The 22,644-nt window shown below is 43.3% G+C and overlaps 2 protein-coding genes across 5 annotated transcripts in view; one reads left to right on the top strand and one right to left on the bottom strand.

Moving 5' to 3' along the window:
- SF3B3 (splicing factor 3b subunit 3) overlaps positions 1-11,813 on the bottom strand; it is a 53,888-nt gene extending 42,075 nt beyond the window's left edge. Inside the window, exons 1-5 of one of the 2 annotated variants that reach the window (XM_008063312.2) lie at positions 11,674-11,813; positions 8,942-9,079; positions 4,270-4,596; positions 3,379-3,551; positions 1,018-1,159 (exon numbers count right to left, since the gene is read on the bottom strand). In XM_008063312.2, coding sequence (XP_008061503.1) covers positions 1,018-1,159; positions 3,379-3,551; positions 4,270-4,596; positions 8,942-9,011 — 712 coding nt within the window. In that variant the 5' untranslated portion in view covers positions 9,012-9,079; positions 11,674-11,813. Of the gene's footprint in view, positions 1-1,017; positions 1,160-3,378; positions 3,552-4,269; positions 4,597-8,941; positions 9,081-11,673 lie in introns of those variants that run through there. The other variant, XM_021715143.1, reaches the window with a different exon arrangement.
- Positions 11,814-12,041: 228 nt separating this feature from the next.
- COG4 (component of oligomeric golgi complex 4) overlaps positions 12,042-22,644 on the top strand; it is a 35,281-nt gene continuing 24,678 nt past the window's right edge. For 2 of the 3 annotated variants that reach the window (XM_008063311.2, XM_008063310.2), the window contains exons 1-5: positions 12,042-12,228; positions 14,961-15,043; positions 16,051-16,165; positions 19,170-19,344; positions 21,300-21,493. In XM_008063311.2, the coding sequence (XP_008061502.1) occupies positions 12,058-12,228; positions 14,961-15,043; positions 16,051-16,165; positions 19,170-19,344; positions 21,300-21,493 (738 nt within the window). In that variant the 5' untranslated portion in view covers positions 12,042-12,057. The remainder of the gene's footprint in view (positions 12,229-14,960; positions 15,044-16,050; positions 16,166-19,169; positions 19,345-21,299; positions 21,494-22,644) is intronic. The other variant, XM_021715144.1, reaches the window with a different exon arrangement.

Here is a 22,644-nt window from a genome sequence, read left to right as displayed (position 1 = left end):
GAGGCTGCAGTGGCCAGGAGCGGCCACTGCACTCCAGTCTGGGTAACAGAGTGAGACTCCAACTCAAAAAAAAAAAAACAAGAGCCTGGGAGACTTGGCGAGACCTCATCTCTACAAAAAAGGAAAAAATTAGCCAGGCATGGTAGCGCATGCCTGTAGTTCCAGTTACTTGGAAGGCTCAGGTTGAGGGATTGCCTGAGCTCAGCAGGTTGATGCCGGGGGTGGTTGTGAGCGTGACACTGCACTCCAGCCTGGGCGACGGAGTGAGACTCCAACTAAAACCAAAACCAAAACTCCCCAAAAAAACCAAAAAGTTGTTCTGAGCAGTGAAAAAAGCACCTCGATAAGTGTGCTGCATCAGAGAGTACTCTGAAGGTGATTTAAGTTGAAGCATGTAACAGTTTTTAATAGATAAATTCTGGGGTTTTGGTGTTCCCTTATATATATCCCTCAAGAAGATAATAAATGCTTCCCTGAAAATTCTGAACCTTAAATTTTTTGGAAGAAAGATTTTTTTTAGCTACCACTTCAACTTCTTTAATGAATGTTGGCTCTTTTCAGGTTCTTAACTTCTTTTTGGATCAATCCTGGTAACGGTTTCAAAAATATTTTAACTCTTTCATCTAAGTTTTCAAATTCTTAAGTTTTATCTTGCTGGGTTTGTCCACTTCGTTTGTCCTTTCAAATAACTAGGCTTGGATGAGGGAAAGACTGACTTTAGCCAATTTATCACAGCAACAGTAATCAATATTCCGAGCTGACTGCTCACTCATCCTGTCCTCTCCACCCCTACTACACCATTAAGAGTTACTAAGGAGCTAGACTCTTTATTCACACAACACTTCTTTTTTAATCACTCTGCCACATAAATTTCTAACCTCTTCAAAAAAAAACAACAAGGTACTCAGGTTTACTAAAAATGGATCCATTTCCAAGTCCTATTAAGTAACAGCTATTAGATTATGGCATAAAAGGAACCAAGTAAAAGGGTACAACGCAGCCCTGAGATAAAAGTACCTGTAATAAGGAAGTTGCCATGCTCCTCCAAAGGTTCACTGTATTTTCGGACCACGTGATTTAAACCAAGGTCTAGCTCGTAGAAAGTAAGAGTCTGCTGGGTATTAGCTGCTGCTTCTCCTGTTGGGTCATTGTCTGCTTCCTATAGAGAACAGTGGCACAAAGACTAATTAGCATAAAATCACAGAACTCTCAGATCTGGAAAGGACATCAGGATTCCTCCATCTTATGAATTAAGTAACAGGTCCACAGATGCCAAATGGTTTGACACATTTTTACACTACTAGATAATACAGAGCCAGACAAGAACTCAAATCTCCAAATTCTGAATCCAGGGATCCCTATGCTGAGGATTCTGCCTTCCATTCAAGGTAAAGACTGGTATGCTCTGTGAAAAACTTACCTTTTTTTTTCAACTCTGCATTCAAAGACATCTTGTATATCATCTACCAGCAACTCTATGGCACTTTTTTATGAAATAGTGAAAAACACGTCACTTCATATTAAACAGTATACTGTCAAAACCAATTATTTTTTGGTTTTTTTGAGTCAGAATCTCACTCTGTCATCCAGGTTGAAGTACAGTGGCATGCTCATGGCCACTGCAGTCTCAACCTGCTAGGCTCAGGTGATCCTTCTGCCTCAGCCTTCCAAGCAGCTGGAATCACAGGCACGCACCACCACACCCAGCTAATTTTTTGATTTATTGTAGAGACGAGGTCTCACCAAGTTGCCCGGGTTGCTCTCGAACCCCTGAGTTCAGACAATCCTCTCACCTCTACCTACCAAAGTGCTGGGATTACAGGTATGAGCCACCAAGCCTGAAAAACCAATTATTTCACTATAATATTTGGTTTATAATGAAATTTTGGACATTGAGGAATTTAATTATGACAAAAGAATCAAAATTTTATATCTTATATTTTTCTAACGTGTGTTAACATGTGAACAGTCACCAACGTGCTTTGCAGGCTCATTGATATATTTTGTGCAATAGTACCTTATCTGATGTCTTCCACCTTGTGTTTTTCTATTCAAGAAGCCAATGCAGCCTCGTTTTCTTACTCCCACATTAATAATATGTCATTTATTGACCAGTCTGTTATTCAAAGACAATGTGGAAGGATGCACTCATGATTTCGGAAAACAACTTCTCAACTGATTGATCAGAAGCTTGACAGGTTTCAAATGCGACATAGGTTTTTCATTCTTTTTGAATGGAAAACTTCAAGGAAACATACATTTTTTTTTTTTTTGAGTTGGAGTCTCACTCTGTTGCCCAGACTGGAGTGCAGTGGCCGCTCCCGGCCATCGCAGCCTCGGCCTGCTGGGCTCCAGCAATCCTTCCGCCTCAGCCTTCTGAGTAGCTGGAAATTAAAGCCATGTGCCACCACACCCAGCTGATTTTTTGTAGAGATGAGGTCTTGCTGCCCAGGCGGGTCTCGAACCCGTGGGCTCAGGCAATTCACTCACCTCAGCCTCCCAAAGGCGCGGGATTACAGGCTGAGCCACCAAGCCCGGCTCGGAAACATACATTTTTGAACAATGTAAGCTTGAATAAGTTTGTCCTGTAAAATCACCATCTTTTTTTTTTTTTTTTTTTTTTTAATGAGTCGGAGTTTCACTCTGTTGCCCAGGCTGGAGTGCAGTGGCATGCTTACAGCCAATGCAGCCTTGACCTGCTGGGCTCAGGTGATCTTCTGCCTCAGCCTTTCAAGTAGCAGGAACTACAGGTGCATGCCACCACACCCGGCTAGTTTTTTGGTTTACTGTAGAGACGAGGTCTCGTCAAATTGCCCAGGCTGGTCTCGAACCCCTGGGTTCAGGCAATCCTCTTGTCTCTGCCTCCCAAAGTGCTAGGATTACAGATGTAAGCCACTGCGCCTAGCACCAACAATCTCTTTATGTCCCCTGAGAGGGGACATCAAAGTGGTTTGCCAGATTTAAGATGTCCCCTCAGAAGGGATATCCAGTGCAAACGGTTAAATAGAGATGGGGTCTCGCTATGTTGCCCAGGCTGATCTTAAAATCCTGAGCACAAGCAATCCTCCAGCTCTGGTCTCTCTAAGTGCTGGGATTACAGGTATGAACCACTGCACCTAGCACAGCTTCAACTTTTTCATGCAGCTTTTTCCAATAACTATCTCACTTCCATAGGAAGATTATTTAAATCAGGCAATTATATAGTCAGTTAAGCTCAAAAATATCCCCCCCAAAATTAAGTAAGGCATTTGGACTATGGAAAAGATTTGCAAAGCAGGACAGATGTCAGATAAGCACAAGGGAGAAAATAAATCTTAAGAAAAAACACTAAGGTGACTGAATGAAATCCAAAGGTGGGAAAGACTAGGTCCCCATTACCTCATAATCCATTTCCAGACAAGCAAACATTGGATTTTCAAATCCCACATCTACTCCAACTACGTGATATACTAAAGTATTTGCTTTGTGGGCCTCCAGGGGAGAAGAAATGGTAAGTCGGGCCGCAGCATCTCTGTTCAGGATATATACCAATTTCTGTTTCTCAATGGCACCTATAGGAGGACACAAAACATAGATTTCCAAATCGTAATGAGAAGAAACTTATAGAACACCTAGATTCACATCATGATTATTTTTAAAATCATTATTAACAGCCAGAACTAACTCTGCAAGTATAGTACCTCAGGATTCTTTTCTGTATCATTAGAATAGACAATAGCATCATTTTGGCCTCCTCTTTCCTAACAGGGATCCCACTAAGTCTTCAAAAATATTAAATGCATCCCAGACTTGAGGAAATTGAAAAACTAAAGCACAGTTCCTAGAATTGCTAGCTTTCTTCTTTGAATTAGATCTAATAATTTCGTGACCACTCAGAAAACTGTCCTCTACAGGCCTGATCAGATACACAGAATTTTCTTCAATAATTTATCAGAGAAGAGACATGAATGTGAATCATCACTTCAGGCTGATGAAAGCAACCGTACTCTTTGTCTAATATAGATGATTTCATTGTAGTCTTTTTGCTACAAATAAGGGAAGAAATTGAAAAACACCTATTTCCAACTAGATGGTAAGTAGAAAAGGTACATTCAGACTTTCCCATTGTTTTAAAAAGAATTACAACTGTTTTGGTTTTTTTGTTTTTACAGGAAACGCAACTTTAAATCTAGAGTATATCCAAATACAATGCCAAACTTTGCCCACATAAGTGATATGCTAGTACACTGCCAAGTTCACAGCATAGAGCAAGTAAAGCAAGTCACTCACTAATCATAACAGCTCGCCCTTTGGGATCCACAGCTAAGAACTGGCCAGGAACAATGCGGCGGCATCCACTCTTTCCAAAGGTTTCTTGGTGAATTTTCTCAAACATATTCTTAGATGGCTGGTATTCCAAGATAACAATTCGACCAGAGTCACTCCCCACTACAATGTAGTCTTTGGTGCCACCTGTTAGCCTGAAGGCCATCAGTGACCGGATAACGCCAAATACTTCCACTGTGAGTAGAGTGTGTACTTTGCCAGTGTTGGGGTCTGGACGAAGCAGCTCCAAGATCTTCCCACGAGACACAACAATTTCTTGTTGTTTGGTTCCTAGATCACCAAAAAATAAAGTTCATAAATAACCAGAACTAGTCCAAAAAGTAACCTGGATAGATGGAAATGCTTCTAAAGATAAATATAATTAAATAAGTTGGGGGCCCAGGGTTTTAAGTTGATTTATTCTATTTGAAAAGTATTTTTCCTAGAATAGAAATGATCTAACAGTAGTATCAGAGAAAGTTTTTTTGTTTTTTGGTTTTTTTTGGAAACAGGGTCTCACTCTGTCACTCAAGTTTGAGTACAGTAATGCAAAACAGAAAACATAAAGTATTATATAAGTTACAGTATTCTTTAATAGTTAAGGAAAAAATCGTTTCTATAATTTTAGGGGAAAAAAACAAGTTTGAATTAAAAAAAGAATTTGACAGATAAAATTACTACTATTACAAATGTGCTTCCAGGCTAGGCACAGTGGCTTACAACTGTAATCTCAGCACTTTGGGAGGCTGAAGTGAGAGAACTGTTTGAACCCAGGAGTTCGAGACCAGTCTGGGAAACACAATGAGACCTTTTTCAAAAAAATCTTTTTTAATTAGTCAAGTGCGTTGGCACATGCTTGTAATGCCAGATACTCAGGAGGCTAACACAGGAAGATCACTTAAGCCCAGTAGTTGAAGGTTGCGGTGAGCTGTTATCATGCCACTACACTCCAGCCTGGGCCAGAGTGAGAACCTAACTAAAAATAAGTAAGTGAAAGTGCTTTCAAAAATTCTCGTATCTAAACTCTAGCTAAGAATCATTGCATTGCAGGTCAGGTACTCTGGTTCACACCTGTAACCCTAGCATTTTGGGAGGCTGAGGTAGGAGAATTGCTTCACCCGGGAGCTTAATAGCCTGGGCAACATAATGAGACCTTGTCTCTTAAAAATTAGCTAAGTGTGATGGCGCGAGCCTGTAGTCCCAGCTACTTGGGAGGCTGGCACAGGAAGATGGCTTGAACCCAGGAGTTGGAGGCTGCGGTGAGCCATGATCTTGTCATTGTACTCCAGACTGGGCAACACAGTGAGATTCTGACTCAAAAAAAATGCTTTCAAAAATGCTCCCATCCAAACTCTAGCAAGAATCACTGCATCACAGGCTGGGCATGATAACTCATGTCTGTAATGCTAGCACCTTGGGAGGCTGAGGCAGGAGGACTGCTTGAGCCCAGAAGTTTTGAGACCAACCTGGGCAACATAGCAAGAACTCATCTTTACAAAAAAAAAATTTGTATATACACATAGCCGGGCGTGGTAGCACGCACCTATAGTTCCAGCTGCTTGGAAGGCTGAGGCGGAAGGATCGCCGGAGCCCAGCAGGTCGAGGCTGTAGTGGCCGGGAGCATGCCACTGCACTCCAGCCTGGGCGACAGAGTGAGACTCCAACTCAAAAAAAACCAAAAATCAAAAAATTATCTGGGCATTGTGCTGCGCACCTGTGATCCCAATATTTAGGAGGCTGAGGTGGAAGGATCACTTGAGCCTAGGAGGATGAGGTTGCAGTGAGCCATGATGGTGCCATTGCACTCCAGCCTGGATAACAGAGTGAGACTACTCTGACTCAAAAAAAAAATAGTCACTGCATCCCATAATGAATAGTAAGAAATTAACATGGATAAAGCTTGGGGACCTTATGCCAAATAAAATAAGACAGTCACAGATATAATATACAAATACTGTATAAATCCACTTATATGAGGTATCTAGAGCAGTCAAATTCACAGAAGCAGAAAATAGAATGGTACTTGCTAAAGATTGTGGGGGAGGGGGAAAGAAGAGTTGTTTAATGGATTTGAGTTTCAAATTTGCAAAGTGAAAAAATCTGAAGATCTGTCTCACATTAATGTAAATACACTTAACACCGCTGAACTGTACACTTAGAAATGATTAAGACAGGTTGGGCATAGTAGCTCATGCCTTTAATCCCAGCAATCTGGAAGGCAGAGGTGAGAGGAGTGCCTGAGCTCAAGACCAGCCTGGGCAACTTGTCGAGACCTCATCTCTGCAATAAATCAAAAAGTCAGCCAGACATGGTGGCACATGCCTGTAGTTCCAGCTACTTGAAAGACTGAGGCGAAGGTTCACCTTAGCTCAGCAGGTTGAGGCTGTGGTGGCCGTGAGTATACCACTGCACTCCAGCCTAGGCAACAGAGAGAGACTCTGACTCAAAAAAAAAAAAAAAAAAAAAAAAGAGATAAAGATGGTCAATTTTATGTAATGTCTTTTTACCACAATAAAAAATGAGGGACGCTGGGCTCAGTGGCTCAGCCTGTAATCCTGCATTTTGGGAGGCTGAGGTGAGTGGATTGAGTGAGGCCGCGGGTTCGAGACCTGCCTGGGAAACTTGGCAAGACCTCATCTCTACAATAAATCAAAAAAATTAGCCGGGCGTGATAGCACGCGCCTGTAGTTCCAGCTACTTGGAAGGCTGGGGCGAAGGATCGCCGGAGCCCAGCTGGTTGAGGCTGCAGTGGCCAGGAGCAGCCACTGCACTTCAGTCTGGGTAACAGAGTGAGAGTACAACTCAAAAAAAAAAAAATTCCCAAATTCCTATTTCCTTTATTGGGGGGGCGGTTCACGCAATCCTCACGCCTCTGCCACCCAAAGTGTTTGCATTACCGGCATGAGCCACTGTGCCCAGCATACATTTTTCCTTTACAAAATGTAACAAAAATAACTAACTATGCCAACGTGAAGTCCTCAGACTCACAGAAAGAGCTGTAATGAGGATCAGAGAAAATAATAAAATGAAATGTTAATTTTGTGTGGTCAGTTAGACTCTTGCTCAGTACCACACAACAGGTATTCAGATTTAAACCTCAACAAAACTATGTAATACTCTACACAATCATGAACCTCTTGCATTACCTGAGATTAACTTAACTCACAAATGTTAAATCTAATGGCAAGAAAACGTTTTTTATACACACCTATACCTCATTTCCTGGAAGTCTGTATTTTCCTAATCTGAAAACATACACAATTTCACACAATTCACACCTGGCCTTAATTTATCTTTACAAAAATATCTCCCACCATTCTAGCTTACACAGTGAACATATGCAAATGGCTGGGTCCTTCACAGGCAGCACTCTATCTAAACAGCACTTTCCTTTCTTTCTCACACAAAAATTCTACCATCTCTTATGTGCCAAACCAAGGATCAACCTCCTCTTTTTTATTTATTTATTTATTTATTTTTTTATTTTTTTGAGTTGGAGTCTCACACTGTCACCCAGACTGGAGTGCAGTGGCCGCTCCCAGCCACCACAGTCCAGCCTCGACTTGCTGGGTTCCAGCGATCCTTCTGCCTCAGCCTTCCAAGTAGCTGGAACTACAAGCACACGCTACCATGCCCGGCTAATTTTTGATTTTTATTGTAGAGATGAGGTCTCGCCAACTTGCCCAGGCAGGTCTCGAACCCACAGGCTCAAGCAATCCACTCATCTCGGCCTCCCAAAGCGCAGGGATTACAGGCTGAGTCACTGAGCCCGGCCAACCTCCTCTTTTTTAAACTACTTTGTCTGATAACCTGACATTCTTCCTCTCCAACTTAAAGTCGAATTCAAGATCAAGGATCATGTCTTATACATCTCACTAATGCCTAAAGGCAATAAGCATACAACATGGCACTAAGTAGGTAGCCAAGAAATGTGCAGCCCTGTTAAGAATCATTACTCAAATTAGCCCGGTGTGGTAGTGCATGCCCATAGTACCAGTTACTTGGAAGACTGAGGCGGAAGGATCACTGGAGCCCAGCAGGTCGAGGCTGCGGTGGCCAAGAGCAGCCACTGCACTCCAGTCTAGGCGACAGAATGAGACTCCAACTCAAAAAAAAAAAAAAAGAATCATTACATAATGCGAGCTAGGAAAAGTATCAGTTGGGCTTGGTGGCTCATGCCTACAATCCCCACTTTAGGAGGTTGAATTGAGAGGACTGTCTGAGCTCAGGGGTTCCAGACCCTGGTGAGACCTGATCTCTACAATAAATCACAACACCAGCCGGGCATGGTGGTTTGCGCCTGTGGTTCCAGCTACCTGGTAGGCTGAAGCGGAAGGATCGCCTGAGCCAAGCAAGTCAAGGCTGGCTGCGGTGGCCATGAGCATGCCACTGCACTCCAACTACAACAGAGTGAGACTCCAACTCAAAAAAGAAGAAAAAAAGAAAAAAATATCTGAGGTAACTGATAAAGCACCTCAATTTAACACCAAATCTCATAAACTACAAAGCAGATTTGAATTGTTCACACTTATCAACAATTGTTTTCTCATAAATAGAAAACATTTTCTCCACAAAAGATAAGCAAAATATTTACTTACTCATTTAAATTCAGAAAGATAGTAACCAGAGAACTTACCAGAAAAGTTGCCATGAATGGCAAAGCTGATGCCAGTGGCTCGCTGCAAAGTCAAGTTGTACAGGAACATGGCTGCGGCAAAACTGAGCCACCCAGAATTCCAGGCCTTGGTAATACCAACAGTAGAGTCAAAGCAAGCTAAGGACACATAAAAAACAAAAAAATAGTTGAGATATTATTTTAACAGACATTTCTGTATGGAAACTTCTGGCTGAAGGCAACAGATTCAGTAGAGTAAGGCCTATTAAGGGACAGCATAGTTCTAATCTAAAGTGTCTTCTAAAAAGCCAAGGCAGGCTGGACACAATGGATCACTCCTGTAATCCTAGTACTTTGAGAGGTGGAGGAGAGAGGACTGCCTGAGTCCAGAGGTTCAAGACCATCCTGAGCAACTTGGCAAGACTGCAAATCTACACTATATCAAAAAAATTAGCCGGCAATGGTGGCACACACCTGTGGTTCCAGCTCTTTGGAAGACTGAAAGGGAAGGATCACTTGAGCCTAGCAGTTGGAGGCTATGGTGGCCAGGCCATGAGTATGCCACTGCATTCCAGCCTGGGTGACAAAGTGAGACTCTGACTCAAAAAAGAAAAAGAAACCAAGTCACTGTGCCACATTATTTTGCCTTCAATCTCATAATTCTATGAAGCATGCATTTTATAGATAAGGAAACTGAGAATCAGAGATTAAAGCATCTGCCCAAGGTCACATAACATATGATGAAAATGTTGGAACTAGTAATGCTACACTGACTCTTTGTGTCTTTGTCACAGAAACTACTTAGGTCTGAGCTTACCTGTACTCAATAGACTCTACATTTACACGATTCAGAATTCAAAAGCATACAAAAACCCACTTCCAACCCATTCCCTAGCCATTCAGTCCAGGGAATCCATCTAACTAGTTATGTCATAACCTTTCAGATATTTTTAGTAATATATAATAACATATATGCATAAAAGAACATACATTTATACTGGAGAGACAGGGTTTCAGGGTCTCACTATGCTGCTAAGGCTGACTTTGAACTCCTGTGATCAAAAAATCCTCCAACCTCACCCTACAGAGTAGCTGGAATTACACATGCCACCACACCAGGCTTTCCCCCCTCCCCCAAGGCTGGCTGGAGGGCAGTGGCTGGCTCACAGCCACCACAGCCATGAACTGTTGGGCTCAGGAGATCCTTCCACCTCAGCCTCCCGAGTAGCTGGGACTACAGGCATATGTCACCACACCTGGCTAATTTTTTCTTTAATTTATTGTAGGTCAGGCACAGTGACTCAGCCTGTAATCCCAGCACTTTGGGAGGCCAAGGCGAGAGGATTGCCTGAGCCCGGGAGTTTGAGACCAGCCTGAGCAACTTGGTGAGACCTGGTCTCCACAATAAATCACAAAAATTAGGCAAGGTGATGTGTGTCAGTACTTCCAGTTACTTGGAAGGCTGAAGTAGAAGGATCGCCTAAGCTCAGCAGGTCGAGGCTGCAGTGGCCATGAGTGTACCACTGCACTCCATCCTCGGCGACAGAGACTCCAAATCAAAATAGAAAAAAAGATACAGAAGAAACCAAGCCACTTTTGAATAGCTCCCCCCGACAACTTTTTACTTTTCATGCTTTGTAGCGAGCCACAACTCAATCTACTCTTCCATTTCTTTATAATACACAACTCATTCATTTTAAACTCTTGTGATTCATTTCCCCAAACCTAGCTGGATCCAGGTTCTACAGTTACACTTTAATCTTGAGTAACAGAGCAAGGTACATTCTGGAGGACGGTCAGTCCGGTACTAGAAAAACCACATACCAGCCGGGCTCGGTGGCTCAGCCTGTATCCCGCGCTTTGGGAGGCTGAGGTGAGTGGACTGCCTGAGCCCGCGGGTTCGTGACCCACCTGGGCAACTTGGCGAGACCTCATCTCTACAATAAATCAAAAAATCAGCCGGGCGTGGTAGCGCATGCCTGTAATTCCGGCTACTCGGAAGGCTGAGGCGGAAGGATCGCCGGAGCCCAGCAGGTCGAGGCTGCGGTGACCGGGAGCGGTCACTGCACTCCATTCTGGGCGACAGAGTGAGACTCCAACTCAAAAAAAAAAAGAAAGAAAGAAAAACCACATACCAGGTAAACTTGGTAAGCTCTGTAACTTCCCCCATGTCTATCTCCTGTCTCTCGTCTTGAGTACTATAAAAAGCCCGCGATTGTTCACTCCATCCTTTCACCATCTTCCAAGGAAACATCATCGCAATTAAACTCTGCAGTCTTCAAGATAACTATCATCGTCCCCCATTTCGCACAAGAGAAAACTGAGGTCCAGAGACAAGCTGCCAACTACGAAAACAACTTCAACCCGGAGTCTTGACTTCAAAGACAGTTTGCATTATTTACTTTAACAAGCTCCGTTTCTCGTCGGTGTACCATTTACTCGCTCTAGACGGAGACGACCCCTCGCTACTTCTCACGCCTCACCCGTCTCAGACTCCCCAGAACTTAAAAGAGAAGCAATCTCTACAAGCATTTATTTTGAACCAGGACATGTTCCCAGACTGTGCACGGATGCGGGAGATGGCTCCAGGAAGCCGTTTTGGCGCCCCAATCGTTCCTCTATACCTCCCGCTCCTCCCGGGTCCCGGCGTCTCGGGCCTACATGGCCTGATCCCAGCAAACTCTCAGGTCTCCCGACTACATGGCCGCACTCCGCCTCCCCACCCCGGGGAAGCCTCGAGGCCGTTTCTTTACCCTGCAGCGAGAAGGATGGCGTAGATATCAAACGGATGATGGGTTCCTCCAAGGCCTATGCCACCGCCAACGCCAAGCTGCCGGCATCCGCCATTAGCCCTCAAGATAGGGACCTCCCGGTGGCGCGCGGCGGAAAAAGGTATTCGACCCGCGCCTGAAGACTATATATAATTTTTTTTAATGCTTCCGTCTTGCTTCTACATCGCATTGAAAACTATTTCAGCATACCTTATTAACGTCACTTTTTCCGAGAGAATAGAAAATTAATAGGATCCTTAAAATTAGACTTAAAAAAATACAAGAGTTCGTTGGGCACTTCTGTGGGCAGCCCCAAAAGTCCTGCGTGCCAACGGGGAGGGGGCCTAGCGGGCCCGGAAGTGCCGAATGGGGATCAAGATGGCGGACAGCGAGTCCCCTCAGAAGCTGTCAGTGATGCCACCGCCTTCTGGCGGGGTGGGAGGTGGCCGCTGCTCCGAAATCTCCACCGACCTCATTCGCTCTCTCACAGAGCTGCAGGAACTGGAGGCTGTATATGAACGACTCTGCGTCGAGGAGGTGGGGGGCTGAGCCTTCTCTTTTTCCAGGAGGATCCGGGGGCAGTGGGCGTAGGATCCTCCAGTCTTGGGAAATCTAGGCTGTGGGAAGCTCTCCTTGCCGGGAGAAAAAAGCGGGAACACTTTTTTAGTGTAGTTGGGTGTGTGGGGAGACCTGTCGATTCTTTTCACTAGGTCAGTTTCCCTCAAGCTTGTTTTCCTTGATATCTGGGCGATCTACATCCTCTTCTCCCAGCCCCCATTAATTTCCCTGATCCGTAGTCGCTAGTTTCTCTATTGAAGGAAAGTTAGTCTGAGTGTATTTAACAAAGTGCTTGGTTCTCAAAACAATGAATGCTCTTTTGCATTCGCTTTAGCAATTTAGAAATTACAAAACTAGGGTACTTGATCTCAAACCAGGCGAAGTGGGAACCAAAGGGAGGCCCAAGCTTTATCTATACGATGACTACTTGTCCTAATTGTACCCCACATCTTTAAAATAAAAAAAACAATAAAAACATTTTTTAAAAAAAGAAATTACAAAAATTTCATCCCTTATTACATTCAAGAGGGAAGTCATTACAGATAAACTTCTTGAAGCATTATGAGACTTCCCCTTGGGGATGATTTGGAGGTGCGGTTTTAGCATTTTGGTTAAATGCACAGCATTGTAGAAATTTGAGCCTTTAAGACTCAGGTACACTCAGCCTGTAATCCCAGCACTTTGGGAGGCCGAGGCTAGTGGATTGCCTGAGACCACAGGTTCGAGACCCGCCTGGGCAACTTGGCGAGATCTTATCTCTACAATAAATAAAAAATTAGCTGGACATGGTAGCATGCTCCTGTAGTTCAGGCCACTTGGAAGGCTGGGGCAGAAGGATCACCGGAGCCCAGCAGGTCAAGGCTGCGGTGACCGGGAGGATGGCACTGCACTCCAGTCTGGGTGATGGAGTGAGACTCCAACTCAAAAAAAAAAAGGCTCAGGCACAACAGTCTAATGGACAAGTCACTTCAACTCTTGTACCTCTGACAGTTTGTCAAATGAGAGGTGTGGACTAGATTCTAAAATTCCGTTCCATTCATAAAGTTCTATCTCCTTCTGATCCCTTAACTTTTCTTTTTTTTCTTTTTTTTTTTTGAGTCGGAGTCTTACTCTGTCGCCCAGACTGGAGTGCAGTCGGCCGCTCCCGGCCACTGCAGCCTCGACCTGCTGGGCTCTGGCGATCCTTCCGCCTCAGCCTTCCAAGTAGGTGGAACTACAGGCATGCACTACCACACCTGGCTCATTTTTGATTTATTGTAGAGATGAGGTCTCGCCAAGTTGCCCAGGTGGGTCTTGAACCTGGCAATCCACTCACCTCAGCCTCCCAAAGGTGCAGGATTACAGGCTGAGCCACCGAGCCTGGCTTCTTCACTTTTCTATGGCAACCTGTTGCTGTCAATTCACTTTCTTTTTTTTTTGAGACCAGCCTGGGCAACTTGACCAGACCTCATCTCTACAATAAGTAAAATTAGCCCAGCGTGGTAGCATGCGCCTGTAGTTCCAGCTACATGGAAGGCCGAGGTAGAAGGATGGATGGCCAGAGCCCAGCAGGTTGATGCTGGGATTGCTGTGAGTGTGCCACTGTCCTCCAGCCTGGGCGATAGAGTGAAATTCCAACTCAAAAATAAATAAAATTTAAAAAATAAAATATTAACTTGCACCAACTCTAACAGTTTCTGGTAGGTTTTTCAGCAAGATATGTCTTAAAATGCAGTACCTGGGCCGGATGAGGTGGCTCACTCCTGTAATCCCAGCACTTTGGGAGGTGGAGGTGAGAAGATTTCCTGAACCTATGGGTTCAAGACATGCCTGGGCAATTTTGTGAGACCTCGTCTCTACAGTAAATCAAAAAATTAGCCAGGTAGGGTGATCCACGCCTGTGACTCCAGCTACTTGGAAGGCTGAGGTGGAAGGGTTGTCTGAGCCCAGCAGGTCTAGGCTGTGTCATGAGCATGCCACTGCACTCCAACCTGGGCAACAGAGTAAGACTCTGGTTCAAAAAAAATAAAGTAAATTAAGTATCTTGCCTTAACATTCCTAAGCTTGCATTCATTGAGTCAATCAATACTTTGGGTGGAAAAATTAAGGAAATCTTATAGACACAAAAAGTATTAGTTCTGTATTTCTATTTGATGACTGTCAGGAAGAAATTTCCCTCTGGAGCTTACTGAGCCATTTTAGTAAAAGTGTATAGCTAATATTGATAGTTGTTATTGAATTATATGCCACATACCATGTTAAGTACTTTGTATGTTTTCCTGTGTGACTTGATTAATAGTCCTGTGGGATATGTATTGTATCTCCGTTTTACTGATGAAAAAAAACAAACATAGGTTATTTCGTATTTATCCCCTCCAGGTACTGACTGCACCAAGAAGAGATTTTTCTGTGACTGGAAATTTCATTTGTTTAGGCATTATATTTTCAATGTCTCTCTGTGTTAGTTACTATGCTAATGAGACTGAATAAAAGTTTATTTCCTCATTGTGGTGCTCCTGTGCTAGATGGAATAAGATGTACATAAGATAACAATTATTATGAGGTATGATGAGTCCAAAAATTAAGTGTTGTTTATTGAATTCCAAAGGGTGCATGATGGAAGGAAAGAATAAATTTGAAATGGGAATCATCCTTTAGCTAAGAGATTGTGTTAAATAACTCTTAAGATTGCTTCTGATCATTCTGACACAAGATGTTTCTCTGTGTTTCAGAAAGTGGTGGAGAAAGAGCTGGATGCTCTTTTGGAACAGCAAAACACCATTGAAAGTAAGATGGTCACTCTTCACCGAATGGGGTGAGTCTATGCATCTCAGCAAGAGCTATTGTAAATTCCAACAGAGTTCACAGGATAAGTTATCATTTTTCTTAATTTTCTGTTATAAACTACCAATTGGAGTTTAAAATGTAGAGGAGCATTATCTCAAGGTAAAGTAAAACCTTAGAGTAATAGTTCAGTGGTTCTCAAAGAGTCCTTGGACCAACAGTACAAGAAACACATGCCAACTTGTTAGAAATTTTGCAGACCTGCTGAGCATGGAGGCTCACACCTATAACAATCCCAACACTATGGGAGGCAGAGGCAAGAAGGATTGCCTGAGCCCACAGTTTCGAGACCAGCCTGGGCATCTTGGCAAGACCTCATCTCTACAATAAATCAAAAATTTAGCTGGGCATGATGACACACACCTATAGTTCCAGCTACTTGGAAGGCTGAGATGAGAGGATTGCCTGAGCCTAGCAGATCGAGGCGTCGGTGGCCGTGAGCGTGCCACTGCACTCCAGCCTAAGTAATAGAATGAGACTCTAACTCAAAAAAAAAAAGAAATTTTGCAGACCCACCCTACCCTGAATCAGAAACTCTGGCGGTGAGGTCCAGGAATACATTTTAACAACCCTACCAGGTGATTCTGATGCCCAGCTCAAGACTGAGAACCACTGTTTTTATAGTCTTTGTGTATGTACTAATCATAAAAGTTGTTGTTTGATCTAATTATCCTCTCAGATTATTGATTAGTGCATTTTATACTCACCTAGCAATTGGGAAAATGTGTTCTCTAGTTTTTTTGACTGTACCTATTCAGGAATGTTTTTAGTAGTTTTAGAAGTTAATTGTTTACTAAGTACAGGTCTGAGTTTACAGTAAAACGCTCAAGAAAAAGCTGTGTAAAAGTGAACTGAGCTAAGAGTTATGGGGAAATACAAAAGAAGTAGAAGGTGGCATAGTCTCCATTTATAAAAAAGTTTTTCCATCTCTTACCCTCTGCCCCTATGGATATGTGTGTGCTGACAATGTGAGTCCAGTCCCAACCTGCAGTTGATCGAGGGAGATGCACAGCAGTTGGCTGGAATGATCACCTTTACCTGCAACCTAGCCGAGAATGTATCCAGCAAAGTCCGTCAGCTTGACCTAGCCAAGGTAATCTATTGAGTGTTTGATGTTTGAGTTAGTAGCGGGCAGTAAAGCTACCACATTAGAAATTGGAATGGCACTATCCAATAGAAATCTAACATGAGATACCAAAAACAGACAAATATATCACAAGAAAAATCTTTAGACCAGTAACACTTATGAATATAGACAGTAAAGATCCTCAAGAAAACATCAGCAGAGTAAGTCCAGTAACATATAAAAAGGATTATCAGCCGGGCTTGGTGGCTAAGCCTGTAATCCTGCGCCTTTGGGAGGCTGAGGTGAGTGGATTGCCTGAGCCCGTGGGTTCAAAACCCGCCTGGGCAACTTGGTGAGACCTCATCTCTACAAAAAGTCAAAAAATTAGGCGGGTGTGGTAGCGCACACCTGTAGTTCCAGCTACTTGGAAGGTTGAGGCAGAAGGATCGTCAGAGCCCAGCAGGTCAAGGCTGCGGTGGTCGGGAGCGGCCTCTGCACTCCAGTCTGGGTGACAGAGTGAGACTCCAACTCAAAAAAAAAAAAAAAAACAGGATTATCTACCATGACCAAGTGGGAATTTATCCTAGGAAGGCAAGATTGGTTTGACATCTGAAAATTAATGTAATACACTATATCAACAGAATAAAGGACCAAAAAAAAAACGCATGATTACCTCATAGACTCAGAAAAAAAATTTGACAAAATTTAATGCCCCTTTATGATAAAAACATTTAACAGATTTGGAATAGAGGGGAACCTCCTCAACTTGACAAAGGGCATCTATGAAAAACCTACCGCTAACATACTTACTGGTGAAAAATGAGATCCTTTCCCCTCAAGATGAGGAAGAAGACAAGGATGTCTGCTCTTGCTATGTGCTTTAGCATTGTACAAGAAGTTCTAACCAGGGCAGTTGGAAAATGAAATAAGATTGGTAAAGAAGAAATCTAATATAAACCACTTATATAATTTCAAGTTTTCTAGTAGCCATTTTTAAAGTAAAAATAACTTTAATAATATATTCGCTGGGCTCGGTGGCTCAGCCTGTAATCCTGCACCTTTGGAAGACTGAGGTGAGTAGATTGCCTGAGCCCGTGGGTTCGAGACCCGCCTGGGCAGGCGAGACCTCATCTCTACAATAAATCAAAAATCAGCCGGGCGTGGTAGCGCGTGCCTGTAGTTCTAGCAACTTGGAAGGCTGAGGCGGAAGGATCGCCGGAGCCCAGCAGATCGAGGCTGCGGTGGCCGGGAGCAGCCACTGCACTCCAGTCTGGGCAACAGAGTGAGACTCCAACTCAAAAAAAAAATAATAATAATAATACATTCAATATTATTAAGCTGGTGGAGGCTACAGTGGCCTTGAGCATGCCAGTGCACTCCAGTCTGGGCAGCAGAATGAGACTCCAACTCAAAAAAATAAGATGAGGTCTCGTTATGTTATCCAGACTGGTCTCAAACTCCTGGGCTCAAGCAATCCTTCTACCTCAGCCCCCTAAGTAGCTGGGACTACAGGCGTGCACCACTATGCCCAGCTGTGGCTGCTGTATTGGATAACACAGGAACTGAGCTGTTGAACAAGTCAGTCCCAGCTAACTTTGCCCCTATGAAATAGTATAACTCTTCCTAATCTGTCTGTTCAGATTTTCAAAAATAGCTTTACCACAAATACTGTAGCCACATAGCTACCTACTTACATACTAAAAATTTTTTTAATGTACTTGCTTGTTCTAAAAGAAAAAGACATTCCACATGTATTACTTACTTTATTATTTGGTTTACAATGTCATTTTCCCAAAATGTGAAATACATTCTAATTCTATGATAAATTTAACAAATAAGCCAAATATATACATGAATTATCTCTGTTCCTACTTCTATTAAAATGAATGATTTGGCTGGATGCAGTGATTTATGCCTGTAGTCCCTGCAATTTGGCGGGCCAAGACTAGAGGATTCCTTGAGCTAGGAGTTCAAGACCAACCTGGGCAACATAGGAAGACCCTGTCTCTACAAAAAAAGTGTTTTAAATAGCCAGGCATAGTGGTATGTTCCTATAGTCTCAAATTCTCTGGAGGCTAAGGCCAGAGGATCACTTGAGCCCAGGAGTTCAAGGCTGCAGTGAGCTATAAACAGGCCACTGCGCTCCATTCTGGGTAACAGAGCATGACCCTCCCTATTAAAAAAATAATTTCACACATTAATAAAATTGTGTGATATCTGTCAGTGATTTCAGTGTTTTGTTCTGTTTTGTTTGTTTTGTTTTGAGTCAGAGTCTTACTCTGTTGCCCAGGCTAGAGTGCAGTACCATGCTCACAGCTACTGCAGCCCCAACCTGCTGGACTCAGGCAATCCTTCTGCCTCAGCCTTTCAAGTAGCTGGAACCTCAGGCACATACCACTACACTGGCTAATTTTTTATAGAGACAAGATCTCACCAAGTTGCCGAGGCTGTTCTCAAACCCCTGAGCTCGGGCAATCTTCTTGCCTCTGCCTCCCAAAGTGCTGAGATTATAGGTGTGAGCCTCCACACCCAGCCTCTTGCCAGTGGTCTTGATCATCATCAGTTTTGTGAGCAGTAGTGGTGATGTTGGTGAGTTTGCCAGTAAAAACTGAAAAGGACCTATGGTTAACCAGATTAAACTCCTGAGTCTCTCTACTTTTTGTTTTGTTTTTTGTTTTGTTTTGTTTTTTTGAGTTGGAGTCTCACTCTGTCGCCCAGACTGGAGTGCAGTGGCCGCTCCCGGCCACCACAGCCTCGACCTGCTGGGCTCCGGTGATCCTTCCGCCTCAGCCTTCCGAGTAGTCGGAACTACAGGCATGCGCTACCACGCCAGCTGATTTTTTGATTTATTGTAGAGATGAGGTCTCGCTGCCCAGGCGGGTCTCGAACCCGCGAGCTCAGGCAATCCACTCACCTCAGCCTCCCAAAGGCGCGGGATTACAGGCTGAGCCACCGAGCCCGGCCTCTACCTTTTGAAGAAGTATTTTTGGAGGAATAGGATGTTGTTTCTAAGCACCACATCTTTTTGCAGAATCGCCTCTATCAGGCCATTCAGAGAGCTGATGACATCTTGGACCTGAAGTTCTGCATGGATGGAGTTCAGACTGCTTTGAGGAATGAAGATTATGAGCAAGCTGCTGCCCACATTCATCGCTACTTATGCCTGGACAAGTCAGTCATTGAGCTCAGCAGACAGGGCAAGGAAGGTCAGCATCCCAAACTGCTGATTTCTGGTTTAGTTAAAATTGTCTGTAATGTGAACTAGACAAAGTCAACCAGGAAAAGGCATTAGCTATTAGGAAGTTTTTCTTATATGATAGTGGGCCCTATGTAACGCCTGTACCATCCCAGTGCAGTTATTGTTACAGTACTCCCCCTTATTCATGGTTTACTTTTTGCCATTTCAGTTACCTGCAGTTTCAGCTACTTGTAGTCAACCTTAGTATAAAAATACTAAGTGGAAAAATAAATATTTCATAAGTTTTAAAATATTTCATAAGTTTTAAATTTTGATACCTGCATAGGAGGGACATACATTCCAAGTAAAGGGAATGAAATAAGTAAAGTAATAGAAACAGAACGATAAAAAGAGTATTTGCAGAATATTGCAAATAGCATATTCCCTGGCATATAGAAGAGATCAACAAATATTTACACAACGAAAGGATGCATGAGTGAATAGCATGAAATAAGGCTAGAGAGACGGAGTATGTAAGGATCATGGAAAATCTAAAATACAAGCCGGGCTCAGTGGCTCAGCCTGTAATCCCGCACCTTTGGGAGACTGAGGTGAGTGGATTGCCTGAGCCTGCGGGTTCGAGACCCGCCTGGGCAGCGAGACCTCATCTCTACAATAAATCAAAAAAATCAGCCGGGTGTGGTAGCACACGCCTGTAATTCCAGCTACTCGAAAGGCTGAGGCGGAAGGATCGCTGGAGCCCAGCAGGTGAGGCTGCGGTGGCCGGGAGTGGCCACTGCACTCCAGTCTGGGTGACAGAGTGAGACTCCAACTCAAAAAAAAAAAAAAAAAGAAAATCTAAAATAACACACTAAGAATTTCATTTTATAAGTAGGTAATATGGTCAAGTGCAAGGAATCCACTGACCAGAGAATCAGTAGAACTGGATTCGGTTTCCTTTTCCGTAAAATGAGAATATGATAGTCCCTCCTTACATGTGAGGGATCTGTTCCAAGACCCTCAGTGGATGCCTAAAACTGCAGATAATACTGAACCCTAAATACACTACTCAGAATGGCAGGCAATTTAAAACTTATGATGGGCAAAATTTTGAGGCACCTACTCCATCTCTTTATCACAAGAAGGGTTAATACAATGCAGTAAGATATTTTGAGAGGGTAACCACATTTGCATAGCTGCTGTTACAATATATTGTTATAATTATTCTATTTTTAGTTGTTATTCTCTGTGTCTAAATTACAAATTAAAGTTTATCATAAGTACATATATATAGGAAAAAAACATAGTGTATTTAGGGTTCAGTTCTACTGATTCTCTGGTCAGTAGATTCCTTGCACTTGACCATATTACCTACTTATAAAATGAAATTCTTAGTGTGGTATTTTAGATTTTCCATGATCCTTACATACTCGGTCTCTCTAGCCTTATTTCATGCTATTCACTCATGCATCCTTTCGTTGTGTAAATATTTGTTGATCTCCTCCATATGCCAGGGAATATGCTATTTGCAATACTCTGCAAATACTCTTTTTATCTTTCTGTTTCTTTTACTTTACTTATTTCATTCCCTTTACTTGGAATGTATGTCCCTCCTATGCAGGTATCAAAATTTTACCCATCTTTGAGAGGTGAGATGTTACCTTCACTAGGAAGTCTTTTCTGATTACTTCAGTTAGAAATGTAACTTTGGGGCACCTTTCTTATGACCCTTATCATACACTAAATGTTATCATGGTTATTTGTGCACAAACCTTATCTCTTTTACTTGATTCTAAGTGCTATGGTGGTTGGTTTATAGCCGATTCATCTTTTAGTCATTCATATTATTAGCACAGTATCTTGCACATATTACTATGTGAATTGGTAGTAGTATTTGTTGAATTAGTAGTAGTACATAAAGTGGCATGGACCTGACACACTACTGTTCTTTACATTAATTCTCATTTTCTCCCTATTGAGCAGGGAGCATGATTGATGCAAACCTGAAATTGCTGCAGGAAGCTGAGCAGCGTCTCAAAGCCATTGTAGCAGAGAAGTTTGCCATTGCCACCAAGGAAGGGGATCTGCCCCAAGTGGAGCGCTTCTTCAAGATCTTCCCACTGCTGGGTTTGCATGAGGAGGGATTAAGCAAGTTCTCAGAATACCTTTGCAAGCAGGTATTAACCCTGATTGCTTGGCAGGGTAATTGTATGGTTCTCTGCCTGCAGATTGGAGCACTGGATGAAGGATGAATCCAGAATCTCTGTGGATACTTTCTCTCTGGATATGACTCTCCTTTCTGCTCTTGCTATAGCCTGGCAAGACTGGGTACATGCATTCATTCAACACATCTGTTGCCAGCCTACTGTGTACCAGGCATGACCAGACATCTGCTAATGCACATTTATTTACAACAAGCCAGATGAATGTATAGGAACATTAAAATGCAAGTTCCAGCCGGGCTCGGTGGCTCAGCCTGTGATCCCGCGCCTTTGGGAGGCTGAGGTGAGTGGATTGCTTGAGCCCGCAGGTTCAAGACCCGCCTGGGCAGCGAGACCTCATCTCTACAATGAATCAAAAAATCAGCCGGCGTGGTAGCGCATACCTGTAATTCCGGCTACTCGGAAGGCTGAGGCGGAAGGATCGCCGGAGCCCAGCAGGTCGAGGCTGCGGGGGGGCCGGGGGCGGCCACTGCACTCCAGTCTGGGCGACCGAGTGAGACTCCAACTCAAAAAAAAAGAAAATGCAAGTTCCTTGACAAATTGAATCACCCTTTTCAAGCTGTCTTTCAGGAACTGTTTTTTGTTGTTGTTGTTAAGAGCAATTGCAATTCTTGGTTAATGGTTTTAAGACTTCATAACCAGGATTGAGTCTCAAAAGAAGCCACACTGAGGTGAAAGAGGTGACCATATAAGGTTAAATTCTGAAAAAGAAACAGGCTTCGGTTTCAGGGCTTCCCCACCCCCATACCTTAGATGGAGAAAAGCAAATTCAGCAGGCATGTGTTCAGAGGATATTTTTTTTAACTACCCCCTCCAAATTCTCTATAATGAAAAATTTTCTCTGATAGTGTAAAAATTCTACCATTAAGAAAAATGGGGCTAGACTCGGTGGCTCAGTCTGTAATCCCAGCACTTTGGAAGGCCGAGGCAAGTGGATTGCTTGAGGCTGTGGGTTCGAGACCCACCCAGGCAACTCTTGGGCACGAGACCTTGTCTCTACAATAAATCAAAAATGAGCTGGGCATGGTAGGGCACACCTGTAGTTCCAGCTATTTGGAAGGCTGAGGCAGAAGGATTGCCGGAGCCCAGCACGTCGAGGCTATGGT

Source organism: Carlito syrichta, unplaced genomic scaffold (assembly GCF_000164805.1).
Source record: "Carlito syrichta isolate Samal-C Ts95f unplaced genomic scaffold, Tarsius_syrichta-2.0.1 Scaffold306734, whole genome shotgun sequence".
Taxonomy (NCBI): Eukaryota; Metazoa; Chordata; class Mammalia; order Primates; family Tarsiidae; genus Carlito; species Carlito syrichta.
The sequence above is the reverse complement of the archived record's forward strand: the minus strand, read 5'-3'. Positions and strand labels throughout refer to the sequence as shown.